This window comes from Tachyglossus aculeatus, chromosome 2 (genome assembly GCF_015852505.1).
Source record: "Tachyglossus aculeatus isolate mTacAcu1 chromosome 2, mTacAcu1.pri, whole genome shotgun sequence".
NCBI classification, from domain to species: Eukaryota; Metazoa; Chordata; class Mammalia; order Monotremata; family Tachyglossidae; genus Tachyglossus; species Tachyglossus aculeatus.
In genome coordinates this window covers 94,431,013-94,446,001 of record NC_052067.1, presented here as the reverse complement: position 1 = coordinate 94,446,001, position 14,989 = coordinate 94,431,013, and the positions used below count along the sequence as shown (strand labels likewise).

Here is a 14,989-nt window from a genome sequence, read left to right as displayed (position 1 = left end):
CAGCAGGCAAGTGGCAGAGTTAGGATTAGAACCCAGCTCCTTCTGAGTCTCAGGCTCATGCTTTATCCACTAGGACACACTGGTCACTTGGTTATCATGATGTCTTATGTTCTCTTGCATTTTGCCCAGTCTATCTTTGATGCTGAGAAGCAGTCAATTTGTTGAGGCCTCACTGTGTGCAGAACACTGTATTGAGCACCTGGCAGAGTACAATACAACAGAGTATCATTGTCTCCATGCTGGCGAGCATATGGTACCTGTTGGACACTGACAATCAGGTTGGACAAAGTCCCGTCCCATTTGGGGCTCACGGTCTAGGGGGCAAAACAGGTATTTAGTCTCCATTTTGCAGATGAGGAAACTGAGGCATAGCAAAGTTGCCCAAGTTCACACAGCAGACAAGTAGACTAGAATCCTCTCCCGAGTCCTGGAATTGGGATCTTTCAGCTAAGCCATACTGTATTTCTAATACCATCAAGACTCCAGGCATCACTGTGGGCTGTCAAGACCCCAGGCATCACTGTGGGAAAGGAACAGATGAAAGGAAGGAGGTGAGGTTTGCAGGCCTGTGCCACCACGGTTCAGCCTTGACTCCAAATTCTTCTTATTATTATTATTATAATATGATAACAATGGTATTTGTTTAGTGCTTACTGTGTGCCCAGCACTGTTCTAAGTACTGTGGTAGATACAAGTTAATCAGTTAGGACATAGTCCTTGTCCCACATGGGGCTCACGGTCTAATTGGGAATGACAACAAGAATTGAGTTCCTAAGTGCAGCAATCCTTATGCAGAGAAGACAGAGAATGTGTCTGTTTTTAGAGTCACAATGTATTCTCTCAGGCTCTTAGTACAATTCTCTGCTTACAGAAAATGTTTAATAAATATGATTGATTGATTGATTGATTGATAGATGAGAGGGAGGAAGCCACCACACAAAGGATTTCTGGTGGAGTCAGTGGCAGAAAATAAAGGAAGACAAGTTATCCCATTCTAGGACTGAGGACAATAGTTCTCTAACAATTCCCTTAGCCATAATTGTGGTCTGGTGCCTATTGTTCTCAGATGGGCTGAGATCAATTTTTCCTGCCTATTCATTTCTCTCTTCTACTGCTCTTAGTTGCTTCAAAGGAGAAAAAAATTGTGATTAATGGTTGAACTTTCCAAGTCTTGTCATCCTTCTTCAGACTATAAGCCCCTTGAGAACTAGGCCCATGCCTTACCCTTGCTAGGTAACTCTTCAATGCCTAGTAAAGTTTTCGGCACAGACTGGGAGTTTGATAAATGTTGCAATAATGTTGAACCTTGGATTTCCTTAGGAACTATTCTCTCGAGAGCTCATAGACCTGTCAGGTATATTAACATATTTGTCCCTGAAAAGTCTCTGGGAAAAGGTGGGGTGGAAAAACGAGAAAGAAAGGCATTAAATGGTTAAGGAGTTCCAACAAGCTCACCCAACAAGCCAGTGGATGGAACCAGATATGGAAATTAGGTCTCCAGCCTCCCAGCAGAGAAAAACGTGTGGCCTAGTGGAAAAGGCACAGACCTGGACATCACAGGACATGGGTTCTAACCTCTGTTTGTCTATTTGCTGTAAGACCTTGGGCAATCCTCTTAACTTCCCTTTGCCTCAGTTTTCTCATCTGTAAAATAGAGATTCAATACCTGTTCTTCCTCCTACTTAGACTGTGAGCCTTCCTCTAGTCTGTAAGCTCCGTGTAGGGGCTTATAGTCACCCAAGCCCTTAGTAGGGTGCTCTAAACACAGTATATATTTAACAAATTGGATTGAATGGTCATATGGGGCAGCATCCGACCTGATTGTCTGGTGTCTTCCCCAATGCTTAGTACAGTGCTTGGCACATAGGAGGTGCTTAACAGGTACCACAGTTATTATCATTAATAACCGAACCCCAAAGATTAAAGTGTCTCTTTCTAGAAGACACATTTGCCTTCATAATATACTCTGATTGATTTTCAGAGGCAGTGAGACCTAAGGAAAAGTACCGCAGATCTGGGAGTTGGAGAATCTGAGTTCTAGTCTCAGCTCAGTCACAGACAGGCTGTGTGATTTGGGTTAGTTGCTTAACCTCTCTGTATCCTAGGTTCCTCATCAGCAAAATGCAATGTGATACCCGCTGTTCCTACCTCTGAGATTATGAACCCCAGGGAGTACCAGAGACCCGATCTGATCTGATCTGATCAACTTATATCTATCCCAGCACATTTTAAGCACTTAATAAATACCATAATTAGCACTGTTCTTTGGCAAATACATATCCGTGCGCACTTCCCAAAGAAAGCTGTCACTTCCAGTTGGATTCACACCGCTTAAGTGATTCAAGGCTCACCCGGCTGTTTTGACAGCTTAATAAACGCGCTCTCTACACTTCAGTGCTCAGAGCATTTGACAGGTTGGGACAGACCGAACCGGGCTCTATAATGAAAGGGTGCCATCTGCAGAGGCACGGCACTGTGGCATTTTGACTGCTGGGAAAATCTGCTTGAAGGCCAGAAACACTTCCCCAAACCCTCTGTGGACGCTCCAACCCACCAGTCCTGCGGACACCGGTGCAGCAGAAAGTTTAAATTTAGTTTGTTCAGGCAAATAGAACTCGAGAATGTTGTCCATATTCCCTGACCAGAGGAGCAATGTAAAAAAAATAAATCTGCAGACAGTAAATCTCTACCTAAGTAGAAGTCAAATTAGGTTTTTGCTGACTACGGTTTGGTGTCTGATTTTCTAGTAGGATTACTTCCCCAACCAGAAACCCAGGATATAGTTACGCTTGGTCCCAAGAGGATTAGAAAGATGGTGTCTGGAGCTTGTTCTGGGCTCTGCTGGGATATTCTGATCATACATCTGAGCTACTATTATAAGGAAGGAGGCTCTTCATGCTGATTCACTCATTCATTCATTCAATCGTACTTATTGAGTGCTTACTGAATGCAGAGCACCGTACTAAGCGCTTGGGAAGTACAAGTTGGCAACATGTAGAGACGGTCCCTACCCAACAACGGGCTCATAGTCTGGAAGGGGGAGACAGACAACAAAACATATTAATAAAATAAAATAAATAGAATAGTAAGTATGTACAAGTAAAATAAATAGAGTAATAAATCTGTACAAACATATATACAGGTGCTGTGGGGAGGGGAAGGAGGTAGGGTGGGGGAGATGGGGAAGGGGAGAGGAAGGAGGGGGCTCAGTCTGGGAAGGCCTCTTGAAGGAGGTGAGCTTTCAGTAGGGCTTTGAAGGGAGGGAGAGAGCTAGCTTGGCGGATTTGCGGAGGGAGGGCATTGCAGGCCGGGGGAGGACGTGGGTCAGGGGTCTACAGCTTAGGTTTAATCATAGCCTGCTTTAACTTTACAACACTGTTATCTGGAGCTCCATTATTTATCATATAGGATTCACTAACAATTTCACTTTGCCCCGCATGAACCATCCTGTTTGCAATGGACACCCCTGTGCTGCTTAAAGCTTAAAATGTTTTCCCTTTTCATTCGCATTCCCCAAGTTCAATAAATATTATAAACCCGTCACTGCATGCCTCCAAATTAGAGAACTGCTGGAAAGAGAAGGTAAGATCCAAGCGTATCAGAAACATAACCACCCAGTCAACCAGTAGTATTTATTGAGCACTTATTGTTTGTGCAGAGCACTGTACTAAGCACTTGGGAGAGTACACTATAACTGAGTTGGCTGACTTAGAGAAGCAGTGTGGCCTAGTGGAAAGAGCCCAGGGCTGGGAGTCTGAAGACCTGGGTTTTAATCCCGGCTCTGCCACACGTCTGCAGTGTGATCTTAGGCAAATCACTTAACTTCTCTGTGCCTCAGTTACCTCAACACTAAAATGGGGATTAAGACCGTGAGCCCCATGAGGGACAGGGACTGTATCCAACTTGATTAGTTTGTATCTATCCCAGTGCTTAGAACAGTGCTTGGCATATAGTAAGTGCTTAACAAATGCCATGATTATTATTAGTAGTAGTAGATACATTCCCTACCCACAAGGAAATGATAGTCTAGAGGACATAATGAGACACAGACCCTCTCTCACCAAGGGCTTTTCATGACAGAGCTGAATTTCTGATTGTCTATGTATTATTCTCAATCAGTTCACACCGCCTCCCAAAAATGGTGGCGCCTAAAGGGAAGATTCCCCTCTCAGGGTCGCACCTGGAGAGTTTCCAGTCCTCTACCAGTCTCGGCGGTGGGAGGGAGAGTCAAGCAGAGGCCTGTCCATTCCATTCCTAACTTGGACAGTGGCTAGTGAGTGGAAGGCGATCGTCTACAAGTCAAAACTCCCCTGTGTTGGGCAGCAGCAGCATGGGAGAGAGTTGAGGGTGGAGACTCATTTACTGTGTCAAGGAGGAAATGGTAAACCACTTCCCTATTTTACCAAGAAAACTCTATGGCTACACTACCAGAAAGATTGCAAATGGAAGTGGGGAGTTAGTACAGCGCTTAGTACAGTGCTCTGCACACAGTAAGCGCTCAATAAATATGACATTGATTGATTCAGTTCTGGGAGAGATGTGTCTATGGCTTCGCTATGGGCAGGACATGACTCGCCGGCATAAGACAACGGCAAAGGGAAGATTAAACATTGCCAGTCACAATGTTGTCTGCTTAGTGCTATTATCAATCAATCAATCAATCAATCAATCAATTGTATTGTGGTTACTGTGTGCAGAGCACCTTACCAAGCAGTTGGGAAAGTACAACGCAACAGAGTTGGGAGACATATTCCCTCCCCACACCAAACTTCCCCATGGAGTTATCTTATCAGAAGCTCTAAATCATTTCTGACCTTTTCTCTACCCTTGGGAAAGGCTATGGGAAACAGCATGGCCTAGGGGATAGAGAAAGAGCCTGGGAGACAGAAGGACTTGGGTTCTAATCCCCACACTGCCACTTGTGTACTGTGTACTGTGTAAGCTTGGGGTAGCCACTTCATTTATATGTGCCTTAGTTACCTCATTTGTAAAATGAGGATTAAGTCTGGGAGCCCCATGTGGGACAGGGACTGTGTCCAACCTGCTAGCTTGTATCTAACCCAGAACAGTGCCTGACACATAGTACGGTGCTTAACAAATGCTATTATTGCTGTTATTATTATTATTATTATCCCTCATTGCTAAGCATGCACAGAAGGATGATGACTGAGGTGTGGCTAGGATGACCATATTGTTTTTTTGGAAATGAAAACATTGGCACACTGGCCCTAGATTATATGGGGTTCCTCCCTTCTCAGTGATCCTGAGAACAGGAAGTGGGTGAGAAGGTGTGGAATTAAAATAACTCGGCATCCTAGGATGTCCATACTTCGAGCCCATACCACCCTGAACGCTCCCAATTGCATCTGATCTCGGAAGCTAAGCAGGGGAGGGCCTGGTTAGTATTTGAATGGGAGACTGCCTGGGAATTCTGGGTGCTGTAGGCTTTTCAAGCGCTTAGTACAGTACAGTAAATGCTCAACAAATACGATTGAATGAATGAATGAGTGGATAGGGTACGAGCCTGAGATTCAGTAGGTCAAAGGCTCTAATCCTGGATCCGCCACTTCTCTGCTGCGTGACCTTGGACAAGTCACTTCACTCCTCTGTGCCTCAATTACCTCATCTGTAAAATGGGGATTGAGACTGTGAGCCCCACATGGGACAGGAACTAGGTCCAAACTGATTGGTTTTTATGCACCCCAGCGCTTAGTACAATGCCTGGAATGTACGGGCTTAACAAATACTATTTTTGTTATCGTTACTACTATCGTTAATAATAATAAATTGAACAGGCTTTGGCCCAGTTGAGGAAATCCAAACATTTCACATGGGAAAGAGCCTGAAAAGCTAGGTACATAATGGACAGAGCAGTTTATCCAACTCAGTTCCAATTCTCTGATACTTACAAACGTTTCCTGGCCTGGAGCAATCTAGAAAATTTCAGGGTATTCTGCTTTATAGCTTCTTTCCCCAAATCATTTTTAACACAAAAGATAAGGAGCATGGCCTAGTGGAAAGAGCACAGTCCCGGAAATCAGAGGGCTTGGGTGCTAATCCCTGCTCTACCAATTGCTTTCTGTGTATCCTTGGGCAAGTCACTTAACTTCTCTGTGTCTCAGTTTCCTCAACTGTAAAATGGGGATTAAATTCTACTTCCTCCTACTTCGACTGCCTGTCCCCTGTGGGGCAGGAACTGTATTCAACCAGATCACAGCACTTTTGTATATATCTAAAATTTTATTTATTTATATTGTTGCCTGTTTACTTGTATTGATGTCTTGTTGCCTGTATACTTGTAATGATGTCTGTCTCCCGGCCCCTAGACTGTGAGCTCATTGTGGGCAGGGATTGCCTCTCTTCAATGCTATATTGTACTTCCCAAGTGCTTAGTACAGTGCTATGCCCACAGTATGAGCTCAATAAATACGATTGAACGAATGAATAAACTTGTATCTACCCCAGCGCTGAGAACAGTGCTTGACATGTAGTGAGCACTTAACAAATATCATAAAAAAAAGTATTTCCAGCAGGAAGACTACTAGATTAAACTTTGTTTCAGCAATCTCTTCTATGGCATCTCATTTAGGAAAGAATTTGGATATGTCTCACAATGTCAGAAAACTTGGTTATCTGTATCTCAATGGCACTAGGTTTCTCATTTTGCATTTGAAGTGAAAATGAAATGATCTTGCTTCCTATATGGATATATTATTGGGACTTTCATTCCCGCAATGGAAGGAATAGTAACCTTTCTGCTATTGAAAGGGCACTAATCTATACACTCCCACAGGCTTATGAGCTGTCATTAAAATAGAAAATGCTTTCCCCTCTCCAGAATCATATGATATTAAAGAAATGTGTTTTTTTAAAAAAGAACAATTACCTTTGTGTAGCGGTTTCTTTTCACGCTTCTCCTGCTTTTCAGACTTGTCCTTGTGAATTTCTAGAGGAATACATGCAATTGATATTTAAACAAACATCAATAGAAGTTTGAATAATAAGAAAATGAATTCATTTCAGATACGCAATAGCTTTATTGGCCCCACCTGTATTTTCTGTATTATTATATCTGACAAGGTTGGGGCAGGATACAAGGAAATTAGTTTGATGCTACAATAGTCACCTTGCCCCTGTAATTTGTTAAATGAAATCACAATTCAGCTACCAGGAAAAAAAAAACCCACAACCTGTGTCATCTTAAAATAATCAGTTAATAAACCCACATGGATGTGTATTTGTCATCCAGTGTTATAACTCTAAAAGTGATCACAAACTATAATTACATTTTATTTCAATTACTCACACTACAAATTAAGAACCCCTAATAAGAATCTAATTTAGATTTAGTAAGACAGTTTTTACAGATTAAATTTGGAATTTGTGAAATGAGGTGTAGCAGGAATATAGCAAGAAGCACAACTCAGAATGGTTGAATCTTCAACTTGTGTTTAATCAGCAGTTGCTACTATACCTAGCTAATAATTATAGCAAGCTGATATATCACTTGACAGGGTACAAGTACCTTACTGATTTTACCTAAATGCCGAGTTGCTTTGGATATTTTCTATTCACTGATCCTTTCTACCTGTATAAAACACCTGCTCATCGTAACGGAGTTAACTTTGAAAATGAAACTTTAAAAACTGTTATCTTAAACTGGAGTGAAATTTCCAGATTAAGGCATTTCTTTAGTTATGCTTCCTAGTTCTAAAGGGCAAATAGTGTGGTGGTGGTAGTACTAGCCCCTCACTAAGCCCTCCTTCCCTCTTCTTCCTCTCCCTTCTGTGTCGCCCTGACTTGCCCCCATTATTCATCTCTCAATCAATCAATCAATCAATCAGTCGTATTTATTGAGCACTTACTGTGTGCAGAGCACTGTACTAAGTGCTTGGGAAGTACAAATTGACAACATATAGAGACAGTCCCTACCCAACAGTGGTCTCACAGTCAATCCTCTCCTCCTCCGCATCCCCCCAGCCCTACCTCCTTCCCCTCCCCACAGCACCTGCATATATGTTTATACAGATTTATTACTCTACATATTTTACTTGTACATATTTATTATTCTATTTATTTTTTTATTTATATATTTATTTATATATTTATATAATGATGTGCATCTAGCCTTATTTCTATTTATTCTGATGACTTGACACCTGTCCACATGTTTTGTTTTGTTGTCTGTTTCCCCCTTCTAGACTGTGAGCCCGTTGTTGGGTAGGGACCGTCTCTATAGGTTGCCAACTTGTACTTCCCAAGTGCTTAGTACAGTGCTCTGTACACAGTAAGTGCTCAATAAATATGATTGAATGAATGAATATCTGTAATTTATTTATTTATGTTAATGTCTGTCTCCCCCTCTAGAGGGTAAGATTAATGTGGGCAGTAATGAGTCTGTTTATTGTACTCTTCCAACCTCTTAGTACAGTGTTCTGCATACAGTAAGCGCTCAAGAAATACGAATGAATGAAGTTGAAAGAGCCTGCTTCTCTAGTCACTGCACCTGACAGATCTTGTCTTTATTTTGTGCATTTGTCCATGCCTTTATGTTGATCTCAGTGCTTTGATTCATCTCTCCTATGTGTCTGTTGCTGTCCATTCTCCTGCCTTTGTGATCCCAATGAAGTGCAGGGTCTGTGTCTATTTTCCCCACCTGCATATTCCTATCTAGCACAAAATACAGTGCTCTACACCTCTGGAAAACTTAATAAATACTCTAACTACTACTTATCCTCCGTTGCAAAGTGAAACGTTTCGCACTCAGTTTAAAATGGAGAAAAAGTAGTCATAGTAATAGTCGCTTCAAAGACTAGATAGAGCCCCTCTCCTCAAAAAAAAAACCAAAATTTTCAGGGAAGTCAGCAAAACCCTAGTTTGAGACCATTCTCCAGCTACTTTATGATTCATTTTCCCCTCAAAGTCCAAATCTCCCAGAATTCAGCTAGAGAAGCGGACACAGGTAATCATACACCCACTCTTGATCATTACTAGATCAAACACACTCCCACTTGGGGTACGGGAGGTAATTTTTCAGTTACAGAAAATTAACTACATGGATGTCTCAGAGGCGTCCCTATTGCCACAAGGCAATGTGTAGCACTTAATCTGCTCCAGTATCAATTTCCATCCTGATAAACAGATCTTCATCCACAGCTAGGACAAGAATTGTTTCCATTGATTTCAAATAGAGCTTACGTTACTATTCTAAATAGCTGAATTACAAGCTAAATGATTCAAACCTGTGCCTAGAGAGGGAATGAAGGGAATCAAACCAATAATTAGATTTTAACAAGGAGATAATAGTAAGGCCCAGCTTTCTTCCTTGGTGCATTCCCCTACACAATCAATCCATTTTTATCTATAGCTGGTTGCTTCAGGGATTTTGAATCAAAGGAAGGGACTAGAGAATGGGAGGATTCATTATTTGGAAGTCCTTTGTATAGTCAATGTTTAGGCCAGATGGCCTTTTCTCCCTCAGCAGAGCTGGAATTTCAGAAACTGACAAGGTGGTTTCCACAATAACCCCTGATCAAAATGGAATGAGTTCTATTTTTTTTTAGATAGAAAGAAGTAGTGGGAGAGAGAGAAAATGTTTGCCATAAGAAAGGATTTCCATCAGGATTATCCGTGTTCCCTGAGGAACGCCTTTGGTAGGGCTAATAGGGCTTCAGCACTAAGCCTCTGGTGGGGGGGGGCCCCCCTAATAAAAATGCCATTTTAAAAAATGTAATTCTCCCCAAATTAAAAAAGTCTGTTAAACTTAGAAATGAGCAAATATGTGTAGAGGGAGCTAATTGTCATCAAAAGGGAGCGATGAGGAGTTTATCTTGGCTTCCAGCTCCCTATCCCCAACCCCATTATCCAGACACAAAGACTTCCAAGCTATGACCTCTGGGACAGTTCTCTAAAAGTCAGTGCCTTGAAACAGAGATCCAGAGAGAAGAATCTATTTGCTGAAGGTCATCCAGCATGTTACTCCCTCCCTTATACCACTCCTGAAAAGCTACCTTCTCCAGGAGGAATTCTGAATTAATCCTACTACCTTCTCAGTCAAGCCAATTCATCAGTCACTTCAGAATTCATGCATTTACCTCTTTATCAACAGTTTTATTATTTATATCTTTGTCTTGCCATCAGTATAGCCTAGTGAATAGAGCATAGGCCCAATAGTCAGAAGGATTTGCGTTCTAATTCTGGCTCTGCCACTTACCTGCTGTCTGATCTTATCTGTGCCTCATTTATTTCATCTTTAAAATGGAAATTAAGACCATGAGCCACATGTAGGACATGGATTAGGTCCAATATGCATATCTTGTATCTACCCCAGTGCTTAGAACAATGTCTGGCACATACTAAATGCTTAACAAATACCAAATATATATATATCAATTTGTGTCTTCAGTCTTCCCCAAAAAGACTGAAGCATCCTGAGGGACAAGATCGCATCTTTTCTACTGTAAGATACCAACTATCATGTATAGGGTTCTATACGCAGTAGGTTTTCAGTACAGTGCTCTAGAACTGTACACTCCCAGAGCATTGTGCTGCTTATAGCAAGCCTTCAGTACAGTTTACTGCAAACAGAAGGCACTCAATAAACAAAGTTAATACTAGAATTGATACACAGCCATCTTATGTGGGAATAGACATATGCATTCAAAAGCCTATCCAACATTACAAAAAAAAAATAATGATTATAACAATAATAATTTTGGCATCTGGTGAGGGCTTATATGTTCCAAGCACTGTACTCGGTGCTGAGATACATATAAGATAATCAGGTCGGACACAGTCTTTGTCTCACCTGGGGCTCACAGTCTAAGTAAAGATGTAAATGAGACATAAACAAGATTTCCTGGGAAATCACATAATATAGAGCATAGAGTTAGAGATAAGTGGTACAAATGATTTCACGCCAACTGTCCTATTCAGCAGAGAAATTGGAAAGCATTTGCTGTATGACATCACAACTTTAGGCAGTACCAGATGAATCTCCAGCTATTACAAAGGGAAATTGTGTTCTTTATTTTTCCTCAACCAACCACACCGATGGCTAAACTACCACTTCATTATATTCTGAAAATCCACAAAGGGAGGAATGTGTGGTACATTCCAAGAGGGCTTACAATCACTGCCCCTGCATTTCTGGGGAAAATAGACTAAAAAGAAGGGAAGCAAGAGACCTAATTTGTTTAGAGGCCTCTGCCCTTATGGCCTCTGAGAGTTTGAGCTATTAAGGCCCTAGCTAAAGATTGAAGGCCATTACTAATGAGTGTCACAGTCTGTGGAGGTCAAAAGTAAAGAGTCCAATAGGACCGTCAGCAAGGGAGCCAGCTCGTCTCATTCCTTGGCCAGGGGATGATGGCCACTCAGGCTCACGTCCATGATTCTGAGATAGCCTTAAGGTGATATTTCCTCAAACAGAGGGTACTTAATAGGGTAAACCCAAATGCCCTTTCTGCTAATTAAAAATGTGGGGCTGCAAGTGAGTTGTATGAGGATGCCTTCAAGATTCAAATTGTTGGTGGCAGGAATTTTCTGCTCGGAGTTTTCAGACACCCCTTGAAAGAAGACTTTGATCCTCTTAGGATTATTAAAGTGAGTGCTTTTCATCTTGTTGGCTTTTCAAGGGAGGTGAGAGGTCTCTGGTCCCTGCTGGGAAACCATAATGCATGGGGCAGTGAGACCCTGTGGATCCCATGGCCTGCTGGGAGACGCTGTACGGCAGATGCTCAAGAGGAGGATGATACAGTCGCACTCTTTGTTTTCTGGGTCAGTTTAGGGTTATAGAGCTCTCGGAAAAATGCTTTGCAGAGCTGCCCAAGGGGGCCACAGATTCCTGGGATTATCTGAGCATGGGAAGGGAAGAAGGGGAGAGTCCGTTCTCCAATCTCCTTTGTGGACAGTAAAATTTCAAGGTGGATCCAGAGTATGGCGAGAACAGGGGACCTGGCTGGGGAAGCCAAGACTTCTGCCGACAAATCAAACTTGTTTCTCAGCTCTGGCTTCTAGGTTTTGGAACAGAGACAAAAAATGGAGTTGAGTGGGGGGTGGAACGGGAGCTGTGGGAATAGACGGTGTGGTGACTACCGGAGTGGTGGTATTATTCTGACAATTTTGACACCTGTCTACATGTTTTGTCTTGTTGTCTGTCTCCCTCTTCTAATAATAATAATAATAATAATGACATTTATTAAGCGCTTACTATGTGCAAGGCACTGTTCTAAGTGCTGGGGAGGTTACAAGGTGATCAGGTTGTCCCACGGGGGGCTCGCAGTCTTAATCCCCATTTTACAGATGAGGGAACTGAGGCACAGAGAAGTTAAGTGACTTGCCCAAAGTCACACAGCTGACAATTGGCAAAGTTGGAATTTGAACCCATGACCTCTGACTCGAAAGCCCGTGCTCTTTCCACTAAGCTGTGCTGCTCTTCTAGACTGTAAGCCCACTGTAGGGTGTGGACCGTCTCTATATGTTGCCGATTTGTACTTCCCAAGCGCTTAGTACAGTGTTCTGCACACAGTAAGAACTCAATAAATATGATTGAATGAATGAATGAATCAATGGCGGCCTCAGAGTCCCCTCTGCTTTGCCAGAAGGGTGAACTAAATACTTCTGGTGACACACTCACTCTCTGCCTACTTTCTCACAGGAGGACCAGGAGGGAGAAGAGAGAAACAGAGTCTTTCTCCTGCCAGGAAGAATCAATCAATCATAGGGAAGCAGCACAGCCTAGTAGATAAAGCACAGGGCATGGAGTCAAGAGGTCATGAGTTCTAATCCTGGCTTTGCCACTTGTCTTCAGTGTGACATTGAACAAATCACTTTTCTGTGCCTCAGTTACCTCATCTTTAAAATGGGGATTAAGACTGAGAACCCCATGTAGGACAGGGACTGTGTCCAATCTGCTTAGCTTGGATCTACCTCAGGGCTTAGAACGGTGTTTGACACACAGCGATAATAATAATAATGGCGTTTATTAAGTGCTTACTATGTGCAAAGCACTGTTCTAAGCACTGAGGGGTTTACAAGGTGATCAGGTTGTCCCACGTGGGGCTCACAGTCTTAGTCCCCATTTTACAGATGAGGTAACTGAGGCACAGAAAAGTTAAGCGACTTGTCCAAAGTCACCCAGCTGACAAGTGGCAGAGCAGGGATTCGAACCCCTGACCTCTGACTCCCAAGCCCGTGCTCTTTCCACCAAACCATGCTGCTTCTCAAGCTTAACAAATACAATCATTATTATTGTAGTCATTGAGCACTTATTGAGTGTTGAGCACTATAGTAAGCACAGTGGAGAGTGCACAAAAAGAAAAAGTCAATTTCCCTGCTCTCAAGCTAACAATCTAAAGATGCAGACATAAATTAAGGATCTTAGTACAGAGCTCCACACACAGTACTTTCTCAATAAATATCACTGACTGACTGATTTAATAATAATGATGATGGTATTCATTAATCACTTACTATGTGCCAGGTACTCTACTAAGTGCTGGGTTGGATACGGGCAAATCAGATTGCATATAGTCCTTGTCCCACTTGGGGTTTACAGTCTCAATCTCCATTTTATAGATGAGGTAACTGAGGCCCAGAGAAGTGAAGTGACTTGCCCAAGGTCACACAGCAGACAAGTGGTGGGGCAGGGATTAGAAGGATCTTCTCACTCCCAGGCCCGTGCTCTATCCACTATGCGATATGGAAGGGAGAACAAGGATGTGATACAGAGTAACAGGAATATGTCAGGATAAAATAGGTGAATGAAGAATTGAATAGGTACATAATTATTTAAGGTGGATATAAATACATAAATGATAAAAGTGTCTGTTAGATGAAAGTGACAGGTGGAACCTACTCTGTAGAGTATAGATGACTCTGAATAATAGCAGCCTTTTTTGTATTTTCCAAGTGCTTCCCTTCTGAGAATTGGTGTGGCTTAGTGGATAGAGCTTGGGCCTGAAAGTTAGAAGGACCTGGGTTCTAATCCTGACTCCACCACAAGTCAGCTGCGTGACCTCGGGCAAGTTACTTAGCTTTTCTGGGCCTCAATTACCTGAACTTGTACTTCCCAAGAGCTTAGTACTGTGCTCTGCACACAGTAAGCGCTCAATAAATATGATTGAATGAATGAATGAATGTAAAATAGGGATTAAGAGTGTGAGTTCCATGTCAACAGGGACTGGTCCAATGTGATTTAGCTGTATCTAACCCAGTGCTTAGAATAATGCTTGGCATATAGTAAGCGCTTAACAAGAACTGAATTTTATTATTATTCTAAGGATTTCCTAGCATTTAAGCCCTGATGTATGATCAGTCAGTTAGTCAATCATATGTATTGAGGATTTACTGTGTGCAGAGCACTGTACTAAGCTCTTGGGAGAGTTCAATGCAAAATGAACAAACGAAATCCTAATTAATTTTGATAGGACTTGCCATCTACATTTAAGACAGTAAGTATGAGCAGTGTCATCAAATCTGATGTGAAAACGTCCTTACATATTTTGTGGTATGGAATTTTCAGTACATTTGTTAGAAACCCCTGATTTTTGGAATAATAATCATTTTATTAAATGATTATTGTATTTTATTAAATGATTGTTGCCTGTCAAATACTGGGATGGGGTAGATATAGGATAATGAGATCGGACACAGTCCTTGTCCCACATGGGGCTCTCACAGTGTAAGGGAAGAGAAAACGGCTATCAAATCCCCGTTTTACTGATTCATTTAGTCAAATTTATGGAGTGCTTACTGTGCACAGAGCACTGTATTAAGCGCTTTGGAAAGTACAGTTCAGCAATAGAGACAGTCCCTGTCCACACCGGGCTTACAGTCTAGAGGAGAAAACTGAGCCACAGAGCCATTCATTAAGTTACTTGCCCAAGGTCGTATAGTTGGCCAAAACTAGAACACAGGTCTCCAGGCTATGAACAACATGCTCTATTCACATTATAATATTGCCTCCCTGTAATGATGATAACGATAAGGA

General features: G+C 42.1%; 1 protein-coding gene, 1 non-coding gene and 1 pseudogene across 2 annotated transcripts in view; 2 read left to right on the top strand and 1 right to left on the bottom strand.

The window, feature by feature from the left end:
- The window catches only part of TRDN (triadin), a 187,480-nt gene that overhangs the window by 29,124 nt on the left and 143,367 nt on the right, over positions 1 to 14,989 (bottom strand). Inside the window, 1 exon segment of the mRNA XM_038770238.1 lies at positions 6,887 to 6,946. Coding sequence (XP_038626166.1) covers positions 6,887 to 6,946 — 60 coding nt within the window.
- On the top strand, positions 4,163 to 4,300 carry LOC119924652. Its single transcript, XR_005449353.1, has one exon. It is a non-coding gene; the product is annotated as a small nucleolar RNA SNORA7 (small nucleolar RNA).
- LOC119924886 lies at positions 5,328 to 5,447 on the top strand (annotated as a pseudogene).